General features: G+C 40.8%; 1 protein-coding gene across 3 annotated transcripts in view; it reads left to right on the forward strand.

Moving 5' to 3' along the window:
• The window catches only part of sugct (succinyl-CoA:glutarate-CoA transferase), a 171224-nt gene extending 151190 nt beyond the window's left edge, over positions 1-20034 (forward strand). For 2 of the 3 annotated variants that reach the window (XM_042068058.1, XM_042068060.1), the window contains 3 exons: positions 72-174; positions 16959-17022; positions 19531-20034. In XM_042068058.1, coding sequence (XP_041923992.1) covers positions 72-174; positions 16959-17022; positions 19531-19697 — 334 coding nt within the window. In that variant the 3' untranslated portion in view covers positions 19698-20034. The remainder of the gene's footprint in view (positions 1-71; positions 175-16958; positions 17023-19530) is intronic. The other variant, XM_042068059.1, reaches the window with a different exon arrangement.
• The last annotated feature ends 593 nt before the right edge of the window (positions 20035-20627 follow it).

A 20627-nucleotide genomic window follows, 5' to 3' on the forward strand; every position in this document is an offset into this window, starting at 1 on the left:
TGTTACAGTAGTTACTTTTGCAGGGCTTCAGCTGTTTTATATTAAACTTATTTGATCTTGCCTCACTGCAGGTTCTTGGAAGAGACCACAGATGAGTGGTTGAGGAGGTTTGATGGAACCGGTGTTCCAGTTGGACCCATTAATAGTATTCAGCAGATGTTTTCAGATCCTCAGGTAAGCTTCTACTTCTACACATAGGCCTATGTAAAATCTGACGTTGGTAAACTGGTTAGGTACAAAAGGGGTGGTCTAAAAATATAATTAAAATAAATAAAGTATTGACATTGATGTTTAATATTAAATCATAAAACCACTTAAATTTGATTGAAAGATGCTGGTCTAATACTGAAAAGACACCTGGTGTTGCACTATTATTGCATTACAATAACTCGACTAAGGCCCCAAACATTGTTTGGTGTATTGGGCTTGGTAGGTACCGTAAAACTTAAAATAAAAGCCGAGTCCTAAATAGACGCCTGTCTCTTTTACACGCCTGGTGTTGTTACAAGTTTGGATAAATAAGGCAGGTCTCAAATAGTCTGTTTTTTAGTTTTGTTTGCATTTAATCTCCTACACCCGCTATATCGCCTGTTTAAGCCAGTTCTGTGGTGCAGATTGCGCACGCTAATGTTATGATTAGATGGCATTAATAAAGACTGCATTGGTGAAAGCTAGGGTTCCAAATTGTTTAAACTTTTTTCAATATGAACTATGCCTATGCTATGTCCGACTCTGACATCGTTCATTTCATCCCATTTGTTGTTGTTGTTGTTTCAAATTTGCGCGTTAGACAAGTAGTTTATGACAACGATAGGCCGATGGTAAGCCTATACTTGTTTTTATGCTGGCAACATAATGGGAAACGAAAGGGTTCACAAACATTATTCTTTTTTCCAAACGCGTACCACCATGGCGACAAAGAGAAAGAAGTGGGCTATGATTTGAATTGTAAGCTGACTGTTGTCAAAACACATTGCCATATACGGGAGAAACTATATGTTTCATTCTCTCTCATGCTGTTTCATTTCTATCCGAAAAGGAGGGAGAATGAAACATTACACACCCCCACTTTTGAATAAATAATTCCTGAACAGTTTTGGTCAGGGCTGAAAATGCAACTGTATTTGACAGAGGACAGATATAGGTTGCTAGTGGCAATATTAGCTTTCAGTGTGGTACGATCTCTTTGTAAATTACGTCCTGGGTATTCCTGCTATTTGGATCTTATCTCACTCAATGAACAATGAACAACATCTCAACACTAAATTAATGATGATCTGTAATTGAAGCTGATCATCGGATAGCCTAGTCATATGGGTAGACCTTCAGTGTGTTTGAAATAATTAATTCAATAATATTTTCTGTCTTTGCAGAGGAAAAGTTGTGTGAAGGGAATTAAAGGCCTGTTTCATATAGATGCCTGCCTCAAATACTAATTTGGGAAAATAAAAGCCTGGGCTATTATTTGAAGTTTTACAGTGTGCACAAATAGGCATCATGCATGCATGGCAACATGCAGGCAGTGGAAGGGAGTTCTGTAACCTGCATTGTGTTGACTGACTAGTTAAGCCCTGCACTAGCCAGAGCTTGAACCTACAAACTTGGAGCATCTTAGATTGGGAGGTGTTTGTGCTAGGTGTAACAGTCGGCTGTAGAGAGCTGGACCGAGGCGCAGGTCAAGTCGAGGCAGGGCGAGTTTGAGGAAAACTGGAATCTTTAATACAATGAATAGCACAGCAAACCACATAACAACATCAATCACCGACAGGGGACTGAGGGGAGACAGAGGGTTTAAATACACAGGGGTAACAGGGCACAGGTGAACAAGGAACAAGACTCAGGTGGAAACCATAATTAAACTAACAAGGATCAGGTGAGGGGCGGAGACACAGGCACATGGAACAGAGACACATTGCAAACAAACAAAGGAGCACAAGACACGGGAAGTAAATAAAGCACACAGGAAGACAAAAGAGGAGCAGACATGATGGGGAAAAACACCTAGACCGGGAGAACAAGACAAGACAGGATTCTTACACTAGGAGGTTAAAATTCATGGGTGCTTGTGCCTTTCGCTAGCATGTGATAGCAAGGTGTGTTGGGAGAGACATTTTAGTCACTGCTCAGCACTACTAGTGTCTGTGAACCCAGACAAACCTGTAAGCAAATTTGAATTTGCTCTGCAGGAGCCTGTACTACGAAGGGAGCTTAACCTACCCAGATGTAACCCAGGGTTACTTTGTTAAACCGGGGTTGACAAAACCTGGTCATCTTAAGTGGTGTTAATCGGTACTACGATGCTGATTATGAAGTTGATTTGTTGAACCGGGGTTAACCTAATTGGAGTGTGTGCGCACATAAAAGGGGCGGGTTGCAGCGCAAGTCACCACTTTCAATAATGACGCAATCACCTTATTTTACGGATGAGGAATGCACAATTATTATGACAAGTTACAAGGAATTAAAACCCACTCTACGACAAAAATCAAAAACGTCGGCATTGAACAAAGCAAGGCAAGGCTGTTGGCAATGTATTGCAGATTGGGTAGCCTAAATGCCTAAAAGTAAAGTTTTATTTCCACATGTTCCTCAAATATGTGTTACGGAGGATTAATAGCTTGCGGAATGAGTTAAAATAATTAAATTGCCTATTTTGAGTTCATAAAAAAGCCTACAGATGCAACACAATTCAGAAGTGGGCATATAGATTAATAAGGATAATTGAATGTTTAAGTAGCCCCCATTGACCGATTTAGTGTATGCCTAATCCTGTGAACATTTCAGATGCCAAACGCACATGGCAGCAGGTGAAAATGAAACACATAAACATATCAGAATTGTAGGTTTATATAGTTATAGCTTGCATTAATATTTCTTAATTATGAAAATATGTTGTATGCTTAGGACTATAGCCTTCACTTGGCCTCTGTTTTACAGCTAACAAGAAAAAGGTGTCCTTGAACACTAGGCCTACTATAGAAGGAAAGTCACCAGAGTGTTTTACAGTAGCAGATGAGTTATTTGTTTTGCCTTACTCTTCATTCAGTTATTCATCATCTTCCGTCCTTCGCACTACTTGTAGCGCACGCATTCTCAGACCTGTCACCTGTCACTCATCATCGTAAGGGAGGTGTTTGGAATCATTCCCGCGTTACAATCATCAGCCAATCAAGGTGGTCACTTCAGTCAAGCTCGTGCATGAGTAATGACGTCATCCATAGCAACGAAGACTCACTTAGTTTAGGAGTTGTCATTTTTCCTTACTAAGAGTAGGTCTGAAAGGCTTTGTGAATAACTTTTAAGAGAAAACTCCTAGCTAAAATCTTTTATTGCGATTTAGGAGTACTCCTAGTGGTAAGATAAAAGGCTTTGTGAATACGGCCCCTTAGATGTTCAGCACACTGTAGGCTATGTCCGATTTATTTTCGGACATACAGTAGCCTATTATTGCTCAGATATTCAGTATGGAATAGGCTACATGAATTGTCCACTGGCAAAATATCTCAACGACAGGCACATTATCTGCTCTATCGTAAGGGGCATTGCTACGGCGGGTGACATTAGAGACGTCTGCCTCGATCAGCTGACAATGATAACGAATTCCCTCGGCTGAGAATCTATATCGTTCATAAAGAATATCATCCGGTAATGCGGATCAGCGGATTCTCTCTCTAAAAACCCTCGCCCTGCGAAGAGAGCCCCTCACAATTAGCGCTTCAATGTCGTATGAATCATCCAGGTACGCAGACAAGTTGTACGCGGAGGGGTGGTAGCCTAGCCTACTTTTAAAGGATGTGGTTAGGGTTAGGAAATTAGAATTAAAATTTGTTTTGGTGAGTGGTTGTTTGGACCATTATGCACTGGCCAGTTGTCCCCGCCCCACTAATCCCATCTAAAAGTCAAATAAATTAAATAAAACAGAATAAATTAAAAGTTAAAAGGAAATAAAAGAGAGGAGCTGTAAAAAAGACACAGAGTGGTTTAAAACTTTAATTTAATTTTTCATTAAGACCTTGTGGGTGTAGTGTTTGAAGTTTTAAAATCCACAATCTCTCTGCTCTTTTCCTCTGTAAAATTGTCCAGCCTGGGTTCCCTTCAAGGCCACAGACCCTCAAATGTGTGATGTTGTGCGTCTGGAAATGTGTGACGAGATAAGTGTTGAGTGTATTTTTATGTATGTTGTGCAGATGTTGTTTGAGGCGTATGCAAAGTGTATGTCCAGTTTCCCCGATGTACAACATGTGACAGTGAGTGCAAGTGATAGCATATACTAAGTTGGGAGTGTCTAAGTTTAGTGGATTAGTGGGTGCAGAACAGTGACTATGAATATTGGTGATGAATAGGTGAGGGGTGAAGTGTAAGTTTTCTTTAGGGGGTGGTGGTTGTAAGTGACGGGTGAAGGTGGTGCGTATGAGGAGGTCTTTGAGGTTTTTATTGCGTCTATATGCGGAGATGAGTGTGTGGTGTTGGAAGGTGGGGTGTGTTGTTTGGAAATCAGTATAGTGTTGTTTCAGTGTGTGGTGAAGGTGTTGTATGCCGTGTGAGTAGGTGCCAATAAGGGGCAGGAGATGGGGTGGGTCAGGGTTGGGGTTAGGAAGAGGGTTGGGGTTAGGGTTAGGAAAAGGGTTGGGGTTAGGGTTAGGCAAAGGGTTGGGGTTGGGGTTAAGGTTAGGAAAAGGGTTAGGATTAGGATCTGGGTTGGGGTCCGGGTTGGGGTTAAGAGGAAGGTCTGGTGTGGGAGTGGGTGATGGGCAAGTGTTTGGGGTGTATGAGTGAGTGGGAGCAAGGCCGGCCAAAGTCAAGTGCTTAATGTGGCGGAGGAAACGTTTAGAATAGTGCCTCTTACGGAGGGCTTGAAAGAGTTGTTGTATGGCATAGTGAAGGTCTGTGGGAAAGGAGCAGATGCGATGAAAGCGGATTATTTGTGATTTAACTATGGATCTAAACGTGTGTTTTGGGTGATTACTGTGCTTGTGCAAAAGTGAGTGAGTGTCCGTGGGTTTAAAATAAACTTTGGAGCTAAAAGTTTTATGTGTAGGTGAAATAGGGGTGAAAAAGATGGTAGTGTCTAGAAAATTAATTTGGTGAGGGTCAATAGTGGCCTTAAGTGAGATGGATGGGTGAGTTTAAGGTGTCTAAAAAAGTGTTGAAATCCTGTAGGGGGTGTGGCCAAGCTCCAATGATGTCATCCAGATACCGAAAATAAAAAGTGGGTTGAAGGGGGCACTTGGCCAGGGCGGCCTGCTCCCACTCACTCATGTACAGTGGGCATCGCTTTCAAATGACCACATCATTCGCGCATTACGCGGCGTGAAGCTGCGAGAAGCTTTAGTACCACTTTCAGCCACTGTGCGTCGCTCTGCCACTGTACATCGCTCTGCCTGCCGTCCCTTACATAATTGTTGCCGAGAGTAATCCCAGCCTACGAATTCAATAACAAAATAAATCATGCATAATTAAACATTACCTCGATTTAGGCTACTTGGGTATGGCTTAAGGCTTGACTACACGAAAATCGAAATCGAAATTTGCTGTCTACATTATTGTCAGTGTTGGGGTTAACGCAACTACGCAAATCAAAACAGTGGTGTGATAATTGAGCCAGTAGAGAAATAACTGTTCAGAATTAATCTGTAGCCTTGGGTAGGCTTCTGCAGAAAACAATGTTGTTGCCGATTTAATACTATCTGGCGACGTTTTTAACAGGCTACGCAATAGAGGCTTAGACAACTATGACCCACGTTTTGGTTTCGTAAATTAATTTGCCCTACTTCTTGACTGCAATGTAGTCAATTGACTGCTTGACATGTCATTTTTATTTTTCTGTACGATAAACAATTACATCTGCTTTATGCCGCAGAATTACATTCATATTTGGCTGACTGCAGACGCGCCACTTCCCTCCCCATATTCCAATATTAAGATAGTATAAAGTGCTTTTTGTATAGGCTACTATCATAAAAAAAAAATAGTTAAAACGAATAGCTATTTGCAATTTGACAAAACACTGGTCCTCATTTTGCGAATGCGAGGACGATATGAGCCTGTTGCATTTAGTTAGATGTCTGAGTCACACATAATGTTTGAAAACCACTGGCTCGTAATCACAATAATTTAACACACGACAGTTGGATAACCTACTTCATCATGTCCCCATGCCTACATTTTTGTGAGTAGCATAGAGATCGTTAAAAACAATAAAGTATGGCTCTCCGTTTGGGACATCGAAAACTTTTTTTAATTTTTAATAGACTACCGTCGAAGATGCTGACTTGCAAAAGCCTCGGGATAACACGTTATCTCCACTATCATCAGTCATGCCCCTTGATCAAAGTGGGGAATGAAATAAAAGTTTGATAACCACTGGCTTAACAAGTTACCTACAGTCCAGAACACAGAATCTGTTGTAATATTCTGATGATCGGCGATGATATCGGCAAATGTTTGTTTTCCAAAGTAAGAATTTCACTTCACCATGCACCTTCGACAATACCTGGCCTACCTGGTATCATTACAAACATTATTCTGTGTCCTAAAACTGGCATATTTTATGGCATTGTGTCATGTAAGTTCGTTGCAAAATCTAGAGAAATGTGTGAGGTGGTCAGCGGGGGACAATTGAGACACACATTGGATTGTGTTATTACTTGAACATTCCACACTATCCACAGCTATGGTAGGCCTATCAGGGGCAGGAGGATTACTGTCAGCGCAGGCTTTATATAACATTCTTCAACAGAAGGCCTCGAATGTTGTCTTGTTTGTGGAGCGCTTTGCTTCGCTTCTGTAATTTCGGCTTCATTGAAAATGAGGGCTTCCCTCAATGACCCTCCGAGAATAAATAAAGGTTGAATGAATGAATGAATGAATGCAGGCTTGCCCAAAATAAAGGCATGTGGTTTGTGCAGCCTACAGTAAATAACAGACCCGCCAGAATGTGCGTTATGATGCTTTTTTACAAGCAAGATGTTTTTGGTACCCTACGCACACTGCATGTTCTTAAATAACAATGATCATCAGTAATATTCAACCATTAATTTGGGTAAATGGGCAAGCGTGACCACCTTGATTGGCTGATTGGCTGATGATTGTAACGCGGGCATGATTCCAAACACCTCCCTTACGATGATGAGTGACAGGTCTCAGAATGCGTGCGCTACACAAGGACGGAAGATGGTGAATAACTGGGGCCGTAGGCTATTCACAAAGGCTTTTATCTTACTACTAGGAGTAGGCTACTCCTAAATCGCACTTAAAGATTTTAGATTGGAGTTTTCTCTTAAAAGTTATTCACAAAGCCTTTCAGACAACTCCTAAACTAGGAGTGAGTCTTCGTGGCTATGGATGACGTCATTACTCATGCACGAGCTTGACTGAAGTGACCACCTTGATTGGCTGACGATTGTAACGCGGGAATTCCAAACACCTCTCTTCCGATGATGACTGACAGGTGACAGGTCGGAGAATGCGTGCGCTACACAAGTAGTGTGAAGGACGGAAGATGATTAATAACTGAATAAAAAGGCCTAGCCTAAATGAATAAAGAGTAAGGCAAAACAAATAGCTTAGTAGCCTAATGAAACATAGGCCTATGGATTGATGCAGTAGCCTACCTTTGCAACATTTATTAAATGAATCTGTCACCATATCCCTAGGCTACGTTTGCAAAGAGGAGAACATTTTAATTTGATTCACAATGAAACGTTACATTTCATTTCCATGTTAACAATGAGTAGTTTGTGTTGTTGTTGGTGGCGTTATTGCATCCCTTTTATGAATGCAAAATTGTTCCCTCGCAATTGGAAGCTCCTGTTGCGCATAGGCTATTTCAAAACATCGCAACATAAAATGCCACAAAAAAGCTGTTTATGAATAGGTCTTAGTGAGTTAGGAGTCCTCTCGACTTAAGCTGTCCCAGACTTAGGTGCTACTTTTAGGTCTAAAATGCTTCGTGAATTACTTTTTGTGAAAAAATTAGGAGTCCTAAAGTTAGGAGTGACACGCCCATTATTTTTAGGAGTTGCTCCTAAATTCGCCAGTTAGGAGCTACTTTTAGCCTTAAAATTCTTTGTGAATATGGCCCCTGAATAAAAAGGCCTAGCCTAAATGAATCAAGGCAAAACAAATAGCCTAGTAGCCCAATGAAACATACGGATTGATGTAGTATCTTGTAACATTATTAAATTATTCTGTTACTATGCCTACGTTTGCAAAAGAGAACATTTTAATTTGATTGACAATAATGTTACATTTAATTTACATGTTGACAATGATTAGCCTAGTTTTGGTTGTTGTTGGCGGCGTTATTGCATGTTAGTTATGCCTACAATGCAAAATTGCTTCCTCGCGATTGGAAGCTCCTGTAGCTGCATAGGATTTCAAAACCGCAGGTTTGTGACTAGGTCTGTGAGTAAGGAGTCCTCTTGACTTCTTTTAAGCTGTCAGAGGTGGGAAGGTGTGATTTTTTGGGGGAAGGGCCGGATTAACTGGGCACAATTGTCTGATGGGCCCCCTTCCCCCCAGCCAACGTGAATCGGGTGGTTAGTTAATAGGCCTATCGTGAAGATTTTTCCTGCCATCTAAGGCACGAGCGCATCTGTGAGGCCAAGCCTCACCAAGTAGCTCGTTTGTTTACAACTAACATTCCATTTAATTAAACTGCTTTATAGGCTATGCCGAAATAGTTTTCAACATTTTGAATATTAGTGTCGGGTGAATTGAAATGTTCTCAAAGTAGCCTTATGGCTGAAAGCTGCTTGGGACACCCCCCCCCCCCCCCCCCCCCCTTCCTGCACTCATTGTTTCAAAAGGAGTAATTTTGGCTTTGTCAGAACTGAAGAGCTGTGGACGGCACGGCACGGTATGCCCAATGAAAATAAATTAACGCAACGCAACACAACACAGACCCCGCTTCTCTCGCGTCAGTCACTGACATGAACGAAACACAGAACCCGCTTCTCTCACGGCAGTCACTGACAGTAACCTAGAATAAATGCATGGGGAAAAACACTTCACCATGACAAAGACATCGTAAAACACTGAAAGTTAATATTTTGTCACTAGCAACATTCATCTGTCCTTTGTCAAATGTATTATGTTCCAAGTACCCTATGCGTAATTATGCTTCATAAAGTTGAACAAATACATTTGCTTATTTCACAGAAAAATATAAATAGCCAGTCTACAGTGCAGAGTTGGTAAGTTATGGTAGGCCAACTTGCAGTGAACATACAAAGAGGGGAAATTATTTCTCTTGCAGCTGAGTAGCCTCAGGTGCGCACGTAGACATAAGGCCGAACATGCAAGCGCCAATGAATCGTGCTCTCACGGCAATCGCGCCGTTAAACTTAAATAGGTTAACATCACTCTAAGTTCGCCTTCAAGCAAGGAAAACGATGATTTGAAGACATCTGTTTCGTTGGAAGGGCAAGGGGTAGCAACAGGGCAACACAGAGACAGGCCCGATGGCAGGGCTGTTATGAGAGTATTAAAATATAGGATATTCTACGGGAAAACATTAAAACGGCAAGACAGCGGGGAAAGTTAAAATACGTGATAAACACGGAAAAAGTTGGCATGCATTGTTTCGGTCCCCGTGCACAGGGATTATTTGTCATACTATTAATCACATATGATTATTTGTGAAATTGTGCAAACAGGCGCAACACATTTGAAAAGGAAGGACTGGTAGCATGCAAGCTCACGGGAAAGATTGATTTAAGAATGTTATCACAAAGTGTGTGGTTGTGGCGCGGGCGGAAGACAATTGGCAGGGGAGGGTCATGTCTTTTTTTAACAATTCTGTCGGAGGGTCATTGAACAATTTCTAGCAGGCAAGAGAGGGTCATGCAACTTCCAATTGAAGCACTCAAAATTCCTCCGGTGGCCCCTTCAATAAATAACGATCAGTCCCTAGATTGCTGCTGGGCTATATGTCTTGGTTCTGTTAACAACTTATTGTCAAATGCATAGCCTATCTCGCGGTTGCATCCATTACAAACAAACATGCAATGTGAACGTCTGGGATTGGGGAGAGCACTAAATGCTCTTCTGAATAAGCACGAAGTCAAACCTTTAAATGAAAAACACTCTTTAATAATCCAAAAAAATAAACCGCTAATGAAGTAAACTTGTGACCATCAAAAATCGTTTATCGCTCGTAACTCCGTGATACCAGGACGTAACAGGAAGGCATTTGGCTGAACAACGGAGGTTAATATGCTCCATGTTTTGTCCAAATGATGACTGTCTATCATCGTTGCACTCGGAGAAAACCGGAATGTTTCATTCGTCCCCGTTTCAATCGTCCCGGTTGTACCTACTCAAAACGCAGATAGAACCTTATTATTCTAAGGTAGCGAAATAGCGTTCAGCATGATTCATGCCCAATTAATTCCCCCTGTTAAAGTGTTCGCCTTTGTAGTTTGGTTTCGTGATAGCCTATGATAAACGGCTTATGGCCAAATATGTGAAAACGTTAAAATACAGTAGGCGATAAACCCGGAAAAAGTTGACAGTGATTTTTTCATAATCAGGGTCATAGAAAAATGTATTGCTGGCGAGGGAGGGTCACGTCTTTTTGGACTAATGCTCCCCAAACTCCTCCGGTAGCCCCTTAAATAAATAACGAACAGTCCCTAATAAAGTAAACTTGTGACCATCAAAAATCGTTTATCGCCTGTAGGCCTAACTCCGTGATAACAGGACGTAACAGGAAGGCATTTGGCTGAGCAACGGAGGTTAATACTCTATATTTTGTCCAAATGATGTCTGTCTATCATCGTTGCACTCGGAGAAAACCAGAATGTTTAATTTGTCCTGCGTCTCTACGGCTGCAAACGGGATTCACTCGCAGTTAACCAAATATTTCTTTATTAGGGCAGGCATATTTCTGGCTATTACATTATTTCTAAACCAGTCTGCTAAAGTCTGTAGTGAAGTCTGTGTAGGGTTTTCCAGGCTCCATTTCTTTTTACGAGACACCCTGCTCACTTGAGCCATCTACCGGTTGTTTGGGTTGTTGCAGCGTCTCACTGGGAAAATACAAATTAAAGTCGCGTGATCCCACTCGCGGACCGCGAGTGAAGCTGGCCAAGTTGAAGCACTGCCCACTGTATGGTTCATTCTATAATTCAGGGTACATTTCAAGTGTAGAGAGAAACCAAAAACATTTAATGAGTTTTTTTATCATTAAACTTTTTTATAGGCATAGAACACACTTCAAAGTTAACATGACAAGTATTTGCTGAGCTTAAACCTGTAAGACTTATATTAAGTATTTATTTGAAAAAAATTATGTAATAACAGAAAAATCTGTAAACTCCGTTAGAGACAATTGTCAACTCTGTTATCATTAATCTATGCAGAATTAACACAGAAATATAGCTGCAAGCAGCAATGAAGGGGCCAAGCAGATAGGCCGGAGTAACCATGGCAACGAAATGCTGTTAGCTCAATGCTGCAATCAGACGTATGGCCATAAGCTGTCAAAGCAAGTTTCACATCTAGCACGTCAAAAGTTACAAGGCAAAATGCATTTTTGCTAATTGCAGTGACCCTAGAGGTCAAAGGTCACAAAATTTCTTCGGCATTCACCTGATGGGGTCATGAGTCCATGTACCAAGTTTGGTTTTGATACATGCAACGATTGCTGAGATATGAGCTCACTTCCTGTTTGGCGGCTTCGCCACAAATTTCGATTGGATGTGACAGGCGAACGCTTCTATCAATTGTTACAAAATAAATGAAGTGACAAGGCATGGTCTGAAGTTGGTCTGTGCCAATTTTGGTGAAGATCAGATAAAATTTGTGACCTGTGCGAAATTGTTGGTGTTTTTGATCAAATCAAATATGGCGGCTGAATAAATTATATTGATGTGACAAGTTGCCCTCAGTTGACCTAAGGACCTTTCACAGTATTACCAGACACCACTAGTACAATTTAATTCTAAGCAAAGCAGCAGCTACAGGCCAAAAGGCATGTTTGTGAATTACAGCGCCCCCTAGAGGTCAAAGGTCATTTCTTGAGGGTCCTCCTGATGGGGTCATGAGTCAATGTACCAAGTTTGCTTTTGATACATGCAAGGGTTGCTGAGATATGAGCTCACTTCCTGTTTGGCAGCTTCGCCGCAAATTTTGATTGGCTTTTACGGGCGAACGGTAATACTTCCGAAGACAAAAAGTGATATCTTTTGTGAGGCTTGGTCTGAAGATGATCTGTGTCAAATTTGGTGGGAATCAGAGAAAGTATGTGACCCCTGATACATTTTAAGTGTTTTTGATGAAATCCAAAATGACGGAAAATCCATCATGGTGGAAAACGTACGTCAAACGTACATCGGCTTGGTCCAAGGATTCCAACAATACCTGACTTTTGAAAATTGGACCAACAGGTCAAAAGTTACGTGCATGAACGCATGTCCAGCTTTGGCCTGTTGGTGGCGCTAGAGGGTTCGAGTTGCCGACATGAAACTTGGTGACATGAATCATGGGACCGTCCCCAATCAGTGTGCCAAATTTCCCAACTTTTTACCATACGGTTCTATGGGCTGCCATAGACTCCCATTGCATATAATAATAATAATAGGAAAACGTAGAAACACAATGAGGTCCTCGCAGCTTCGCTGCTTGGCCCCCAATTAAAAGAGTTGACAATAACAGAGTTGACATTTCCCATCATTTTGTGGCTTAGCTCCACATCCTAACCTCAAACTAGTTACTGCATGATCTATATAAAACCAGAATTTAATGGCTTTTAATCATATTATTGTTTTTTAAAAATTGAGTGAGAGTTTCACTCCAATAACGCAATAACAGAGTTGACGGATAATTAGTCTACGGTTGGTGTATCCTCAACATTTTGTTCAAATTAATGAGAGAAGAAGCTTAACATATCTCACCGCCTTTCCAAAGTTTCCTGTCAGAGGAATTGACATCTCTCTGTGTAGGCATCATGCTTCATATTCAAAGTCTGTGTAGATTTTAAGCAGTTTTATAACAGAGTTGACAAGAACTTTGAGACGGACCAAAATGATTTTTTCTTTGAACTTAAATCTTGCATAATACAGAAAATAGACATTATATATAACCGATGTTATAACAGTTAGTAAATTGATCTCCAAAAAATAGAACATTAGACTTGATAACATCATGTTTAGTCAGGTTGAATGCATGACTCTATAGTCGGAGACAGTCAATAATATGGGGTGTAGAAGTTATTTAGTTAATATTTTGTGGATAAATTGGGTCTAAAATAAATATAAAGCATTGTTATTGTTGAGAGGGTGTTTTATGCATAATTGTTCAAAATTGATTCCATAAAGATTTTTTTTTTTTGATAATAACTAAATCTTTATCATGGAGACGTGAAATATACCCTGAATTATAGAATGACCCATATATACTATTTGATCGCTGTTTTGCTATAAATTATCTTTCACGTAATGAATGCGCACTCTAGAAAGTGAAAGTAGGCCTACTATGCGCTCCGTGTCTGTAGCTGTCTCTTCACGTCCGCAATCGATTATTAAACGTTCCTCAAATGGAGAACACATCCATGTTCTCTCGCGTTATAGGCGGTCATGCTTCTGTGTTTGTAAAATTCATGATGGTTACTAATCGCTAAAGTTTTGTTTTCCTTTGCTGTCGATAGCGGTTGATGTAGGAGCACCTAGGCTATAATTTGACTTCAGCGGTGACAAATCCTGCTGAGAGAGAGAGAGAGGCACCCGCAAAGTGGTAGCCTGACGCAGTCATACTCAATTCTAGTCAGAATACGAGTCTGATACTGCTCCATTGGGACGTAATTATGGGGCGTGTTTCAACCGATACAGGGGGGGAATGCCTCTGCACTCAATTGGATAGACCTAACCAATCAGAGCAACGAAATAGCTTACCGTGAGGTGTAGGAAGAAAACACACGAACCATCCTTCTTCTCCACAAATGCCTTAATATTGTTTTCTGGTCTTTTGTAAAAGTTAGTGCCGTCAATAACTCCTAGCCTACAACACTCATTAGCGAAATCTAAGAGATACGTAGTAGGATAGGCTATTAGGAAAAAACTGATAGCCTATATCCCCTCTGTTTTTAAAAATAGTTCTGTTGAACACTGATATGCTACAAACATGTTAAACAGCTGGGAAAGGCTGTCGCAAATCCCTCGAACAGGTGGTCAATCAGAGATTTCAAACGAACGAGGGAACATGTCGCAATGCATCAGCACTGTTTTCCCTTGATGAAAGTGAAACCACAAGTTTTCAGAAATAATCATTTTCAGTGATAAAACCTCATTTAATAATATGCATTTTCCATATGGGGTCTTAAAAGCCATGTATCCTTCTAGCCACAGCGTTTTTGTTTCAAACATAAGCCTAATCTAAGCGTGCTCAGATGACGTGATAGACCAGGTACTGTTGCTCACCTGTCCATCATCGTAAAGCCCGATTTGATTGGTTCAGCATTTTTGTTCAGTGAATCTTTTGTAAATTGCATTACAATTAGCGTTGCCACTATTCACTCCTTCGTCTTCATTAACATTCCCAATAGAATTATCAATTTTTCAGAATTCAGAATTTTTGGCCTCTATGTGTCCAGCTTCATAGTCTGTCTGTTCTTGGTCTTGGATTTTGTGAAATAAATGTATAAATATCACCTGCTTGCTGCAGCTTCGGTGGCACGTCCTTTTAAAACCGCATCTTTTACTCTCTCATGAGCATTTAATCTGCTGCCAGCTTGTCTCTCCACATCGCCCATAATGCTTGATTGCATTGCATTCTCTACATTTTTAGCTATATTATGCACCACATCAGCATTTTTGTTCAGTGAATCTTTTGTAAATTCTTTACAATTACTGTACTGTCGGCCCTATAGGCCTACTCTTATCGCCTGGCTTGCCTCAGCTTCGGTCACGTCCTTTTAAAATTGCATCTTTTTCTCTCTATCCTTAGCATTTAATCTGCTGCCGCCTTGTGACTCCACATTGTCCAAAATGCTTGATTGCATTGTATTCTCCACATTTTAGCTAAATTTTGGTGTACCACATCAGCATTTTCTTTCAGTGAATCTTTAGACTAAATTGCTTTACAATTACCTTCTGGCCCTCCTCTTGGCTGCCTTCACACATTAACATTAATCTTTTTGGCCTCAATAGTCCAGTTACATAGTCTCTGTCTGGTTTTGGTTTTGGATTTTGTGAAATACATTTCTAAATAAATGCGATTTATAGTCCGGTGCGACTTATATATGTTTTTTTCCTGTTCATGATGCATTTTTTGACTGATGCGACTTATAGTCCGGAAAATACGGTAACAAGGATTTACCCCCTGTATCGGTTGAAACATGCCTCATAATCCATCCCAATGGAGCAGTATCAGACTCAAATTCTGACTAGAATTGAGTATGATGATGCCAGACTATTAAATCATAGTAATGCAAAAAACTGCACTTGACTTTTAATGGTTAAAAACAAAGTACAGATCCAGAAAATAAGAGAGAGAGAGAGAGAGAGAGATAGTCCTCCAGAAGAAGTGAGCAGGCAGGGCAGAGCCTAGCCAGTCAAAGACTGGAGTGGAGTGAGAAGAATCTGTGTTCTTCACCTTAAATATCTAAAGTAGAGGTGTTCAGTTTGTATAGTTGTGAGATGGAGTATTTCAATTACATACTAGCAGGGGAGTGTAGAAACTTGCAGTCACACGATAGCCATTAACTTGTTGCCCAGAGAAGAGAGAGATCCCGAAACAACAGGACAGTCGGCAGCATGCAAGTTGGAAGAACCTAGGAGGTGGTTGAATGCTAGAGGCAAGGTCAGCTACTGGCAAGTAGCCGAAGCTGGTGTTCTGGGTAGGGGCTGGCAAAATGCTAACTGGATGCAGCAGTCTCAGGCAACGTGGCCTAACTGCACCTGGGACAGCAAAAGACTGTCCAGGGGTCTACCAGTACGCAGTAGCTTTGCTGGAAAAGGAGATGGAGTGCTGGGGGATTCCAGGTTGTAAGCGTCTGACAGCAGGTTGGTGTGAGGTGGCTTGCTTTGAAGCTACTAGAGCCAGATGGATGTGCCAGCCATCACCAAGTGTGGGCAGTGGTCCCAGATGACGAGATCTGACCTCACCGGGACAGTAGAGGATTCTGTCCAGGGGTCTACCGCAAAGTAGTAGTGCTGGGCAGAGATAGTCTGGCTTTCACCAGACCAAGCCCAATCTTTTAAGATTGAACATTGGTCTGGGGAGTCCGCTTTGTATTTTCTACTGCACAAGAAGCGTGATCAACGGGCATAGTTCAAATGACTCTGTACGCAATTGGATAGTCATTCACCAATCTGACCAACGAATCGGGTGACGTTTGCAGAGCAATGCGAAAACTCCAGGCTCTCCCGCTATCGTTATTGTTTTAATAGCGCGCCAGGTGGATAAGCCAGTTTATGATTGGCCCCCGCAAAAGTGTAACAGAAGCAGCCTGAGTTTCCAGCCTGAGCTGCGGGGCGGAATAGAAACAGCTGTCAGATCAGGCTGGGTTCACCCAACCTAGGGCAAAGATGGTTATATCCAGGTTTGTGACTGTGTGGTGACAGCTAGCTGACCAGCCAGCGTTCCCACTGGGAAAGCCAAAAGTTTGTAGAGTTACCCCAGGGATGAGCTGCCGGTGGTGGTGGAGCACCAGCACCTTCTCCTATCACAACATTTCCCTCTCCCCATCAGTCACCAATCTTCATGAAGGCTAACAAATACAAATAACTTATAAAGGCTCTCACCAGAGTGAATAGAATTGGGTAGGTAATTCTCATTTTCACCTTGCTGTGAAGAAAATACAGTCTCTGTTTATTAGACATCCAAAGTGTTTGAGAGGGAAAATAAATCTCAATGAAGGAAAAATAGTAGGGAATGACCTACAAAACGCAAAAAAAAGTTTGTTATGCTGAAAGTTAATGTTATCAGAAGTAATGGATTCTTCTGCCTTCTGTCAGGTCAGACACAATGGACTCATACTGGAGATGGAGCACCCTACATCAGGCACGATTACTGTACCAGGTTAGTCAAAATCACATTAATGTGTTTTATTATTTATCATAGCTCTGTCAAAAATAGGCTATATTCAGTGGTTAAAGTGGAATTTGGCAGGGGAAAAATGACTCACCGTTGGACAACATATTGAGTATTACATATTGAGTGGTGTAGCAATACTTTTTGGACAATAATTGATAGCTTCTTGGTCACCTCTGTACATGCAAAAACTATTTATTTTAAAAATGCCCTGCCACACGTATTTCATTACTTTGTGGTAATGTCTGAAGTTCTACCATGGACTGTAACATTTTTTGTGGAAAACATTTTTATATTATTGATTTAATGGACATTATTAAGTGTGCTAGCTGAAATCACTTGATATAAATTTTTATACAAACCAAGACAGCTGATTCCTAAAGAAATGCAAGCACGGCTGTGTACAAAACCGTTTGAAGCTCCAGTGGAATTTTGATTTTGGAATTCTCGGTCTAACCATTGATGTACCGAGTGAGTGGAAATAGGGCACCCACCAGCCCAGCACCAAACTCAGAGCAAACAAAAACGGATATTTTAGGCAGTACAAGCTCCCGTTAAGTATCAAACCAGATTTTGTTCAAATCTACACACTTATGGCTATTGAAAAAGGTTCATCAATCAAACATTGTTTTGAAGTATAAAAAACATCTTTGTTTTCGAATTGTTAAATGAAAGGGGCTAAAATTGGTAGTTTTATGCTACATTACTAGCTGAAAGAAAAAAACAACATTCTAGGCTCTGTAACTCTTTGCCAGTACAATTCTACAGGGTCTCAGCTGTCAAAAAGGTCAAGCATTTGCTGATGAGCCAAAGTATGTGGGAACAGTGCCCTTCTAAGTAGATGATGTGCCAGGTCAGGCAAAAAATAAAATGAGAGGTAGTATTATTTACTATGTTAGGTTAACTAGTTCAGTTGAAAACTTTGTGTAGGAGTGTAAACAATCCTTAGCTTGTAGATGGTAGCTTCGGTGATATTTTAAATCCATATAAAATGAGGGGTAGTATTATTTACTATGTTAAGTTAACTAGTTCAGTTGAAAACGTTGATACTGTGTAGGAGTGTAAATAATCCTTAGCTCGTAGATGGTAGCTTTGGTGATATTTTATATCCATATAGACTGAGCCAACCAGGAGGGGTTTTTTTAAATATAAAGTAAAATGCGGCATTCAGCCAACCGGGAGGTTTTTTTTTGTCGTTGTTTTTTTTTTCTTTCTTTTTTTTTTTTAAAGTAAAATGCGGCATTCAATAATGCCGTAAAATGCGGCATTATTTCCATGATTGCAGGAGGTAGCCTACTAGGCGGTATCTGTTGCAGCTTGATGACAAGAAAGGGTGCATTGAAGGGTCAAAATTGTAGCAGCCAAAGAAATCATTGGTAACATGATTAATGTGATTTAAAAACAGAATTAATTTATTGCCTTGATGTACATAGAACAGTTGAGAGTAACAGGAGGTTAGCTGGAGAGAGAGAGTTAGGGTAGGACTGAAAAAAGACAGTGGGTCAAACAAAAAGCAAACATTAAATGACGCAATGGAGCAAAATCTAGTGTGCTGATTTTATACTTTTTCATGTGTCTCACTTATATATCTGTCCAGCACCTAGGATTAATTTCAGTCTCAATTTCTCAATAGTGTCCATAACATTCACCAGAAGTCACTATTTAAAACAATGGTTCGGAGTGAATTTCATCCTTGCACGATGACCGTGAGCCAAACACACCCACAGAAGCTTTTTTCCCTTGGTCGAGTTTGCACTATCAGCCCAATGGCTTAGCATTAGCACTTTTGGAACCAGAAGTGTATCTTGTAAATTACCCCACTAATAATGCCCAGAATACAGGGCAGTAGTACAAAAAGGGTCTGTACTCATAAAACGAGGCATTGGAAAGTTTAGTAGCCTACACCAGGAGTTTATTTAAATAACACTTGTCTGATAGCTTCTACTCTCTGCTGCTACCGCTACGTCGACGTCTCCTTGATTTGGGAAAAGAATGTAAAAGTCCTTATTTTCCCCTCATACCCCTAGCATCTCTGGGTGAGCAACTTTATGCTTCATATTCAGTTTTAACCACCTTTCAATGTTGTAATCGTGACTGTTAGATGAAAATTACCAAACTTCTACAGTAGTACAAAAAGGGTCTGTACTCATAAAACGAGGCATTGGAAAGTTTAGTAGCCTACACCAAAAGTTTATTTAAATAACACTTGTCTGATAGCTTTTACACTCTGCTGCTACCACTATGTCGACGTCACTTCCGTGATTTGGGAAAAGCCTGTAAAAGTCCTTATTTTCCCCTCATACCCCTAGCATATCTGGGTGAGCAACGTTATGCTTCATATTCAGTTTTAACCACCTTTCAATGTTGTAATGGTGACTGCCAGATGGTGTGTGGGAGAAGTTTTGTTAGAATCTCTGTTCTAGGATTCTTCAAATAGGTGAAAGTTGTGGACAGGTTTCATTGAAAGAAAATTATTGCTTATCCTTTCTTTCATAGGTCCAGCTGTTCGCTTCAGCAACTTTGAATTTGACAGACCGGCACCACCTCCTGTTATTGGCCAACATACTGTGCAGATTCTTAAAGACACTCTTGGCTACAGTGATGATGTCATACATGAGCTTTTGGACTTGAAGACGATTGATCAGCATGAGTTTCAACTATAGTCTCTTGCGACAAAACGCCCCCAAGAAACCATGAATCCCTGTCTTGAGAAATGTCACTGCAACATGAAATTAATTTATTTAATTATATGACATGTAGTGATACAATCATCCCAGGAGTAGGAATTGAGATGTTTTTGTTCTGTGTTGCTATGTGGTTTTAAATAATATCCAGGTTAATTGCACCACATCTTAACTGTGTGATTGCATAAAATGGAAATTATTGGAATACATGTCACATGTGAGAAATGTTCATTTCTTTTCTTACAGTTGTTGCTATCACTGTTGCTTTCTTTGTAACTGCACTACAACTGCAAATACAATAAACTAAACTACTGAGCTTGGTGTTCAGTTGAATAACTGTTGCCAAACTAGATGTACCGCAAAGTGGTACAAAATATGACTGCCACTCAGTCCTACACATTCTCTCTGCAAAAAAAAATCACGCTTGTCAATTTGTCTCCATCTCCTACTCACTACTCTTCCTACTTCTGTTTATGTAAATTAGTGTGTGTGGGTTTGCTTTTGTGTACTTCTCTGTGTGTGAGTTTTCGCTTGTGATTGTGTGTGTGAGTGTGCTTGCCTGCATGTGTGTGTGTTTTATGTGTCCGTGTGTGTGTGTGTTCACTTGTGAGTGTGTCTGTGGGGGTAATGGGGTGTGTGTGTGTGTGCATTTGTGTAAGTTTATGTATGTGTGTGTTTGTGCATGCATGCGTGTGTGTTTGTGTGCGTGCCTGTGAGTCTGTGCGTGCATGCCTGTGTGTGTGTGCATGTGCGTGTGTGCATGCGTATGCCTGCATGTCTACTGTGTGTTTATGTGTGTGGTTGTGTCTTTATGTTTGTGTGTATGTGTTTATGCATGTGTGTGTTTATGTGTGTGTATGTGTGAGCATGTGTGCGAGTGTGTGCATACCTGTGTGGGTGTGTGTGTTT

The sequence above is a fragment of the Alosa sapidissima genome, chromosome 17, assembly GCF_018492685.1.
Source record: "Alosa sapidissima isolate fAloSap1 chromosome 17, fAloSap1.pri, whole genome shotgun sequence".
NCBI classification, from domain to species: Eukaryota; Metazoa; Chordata; class Actinopteri; order Clupeiformes; family Clupeidae; genus Alosa; species Alosa sapidissima.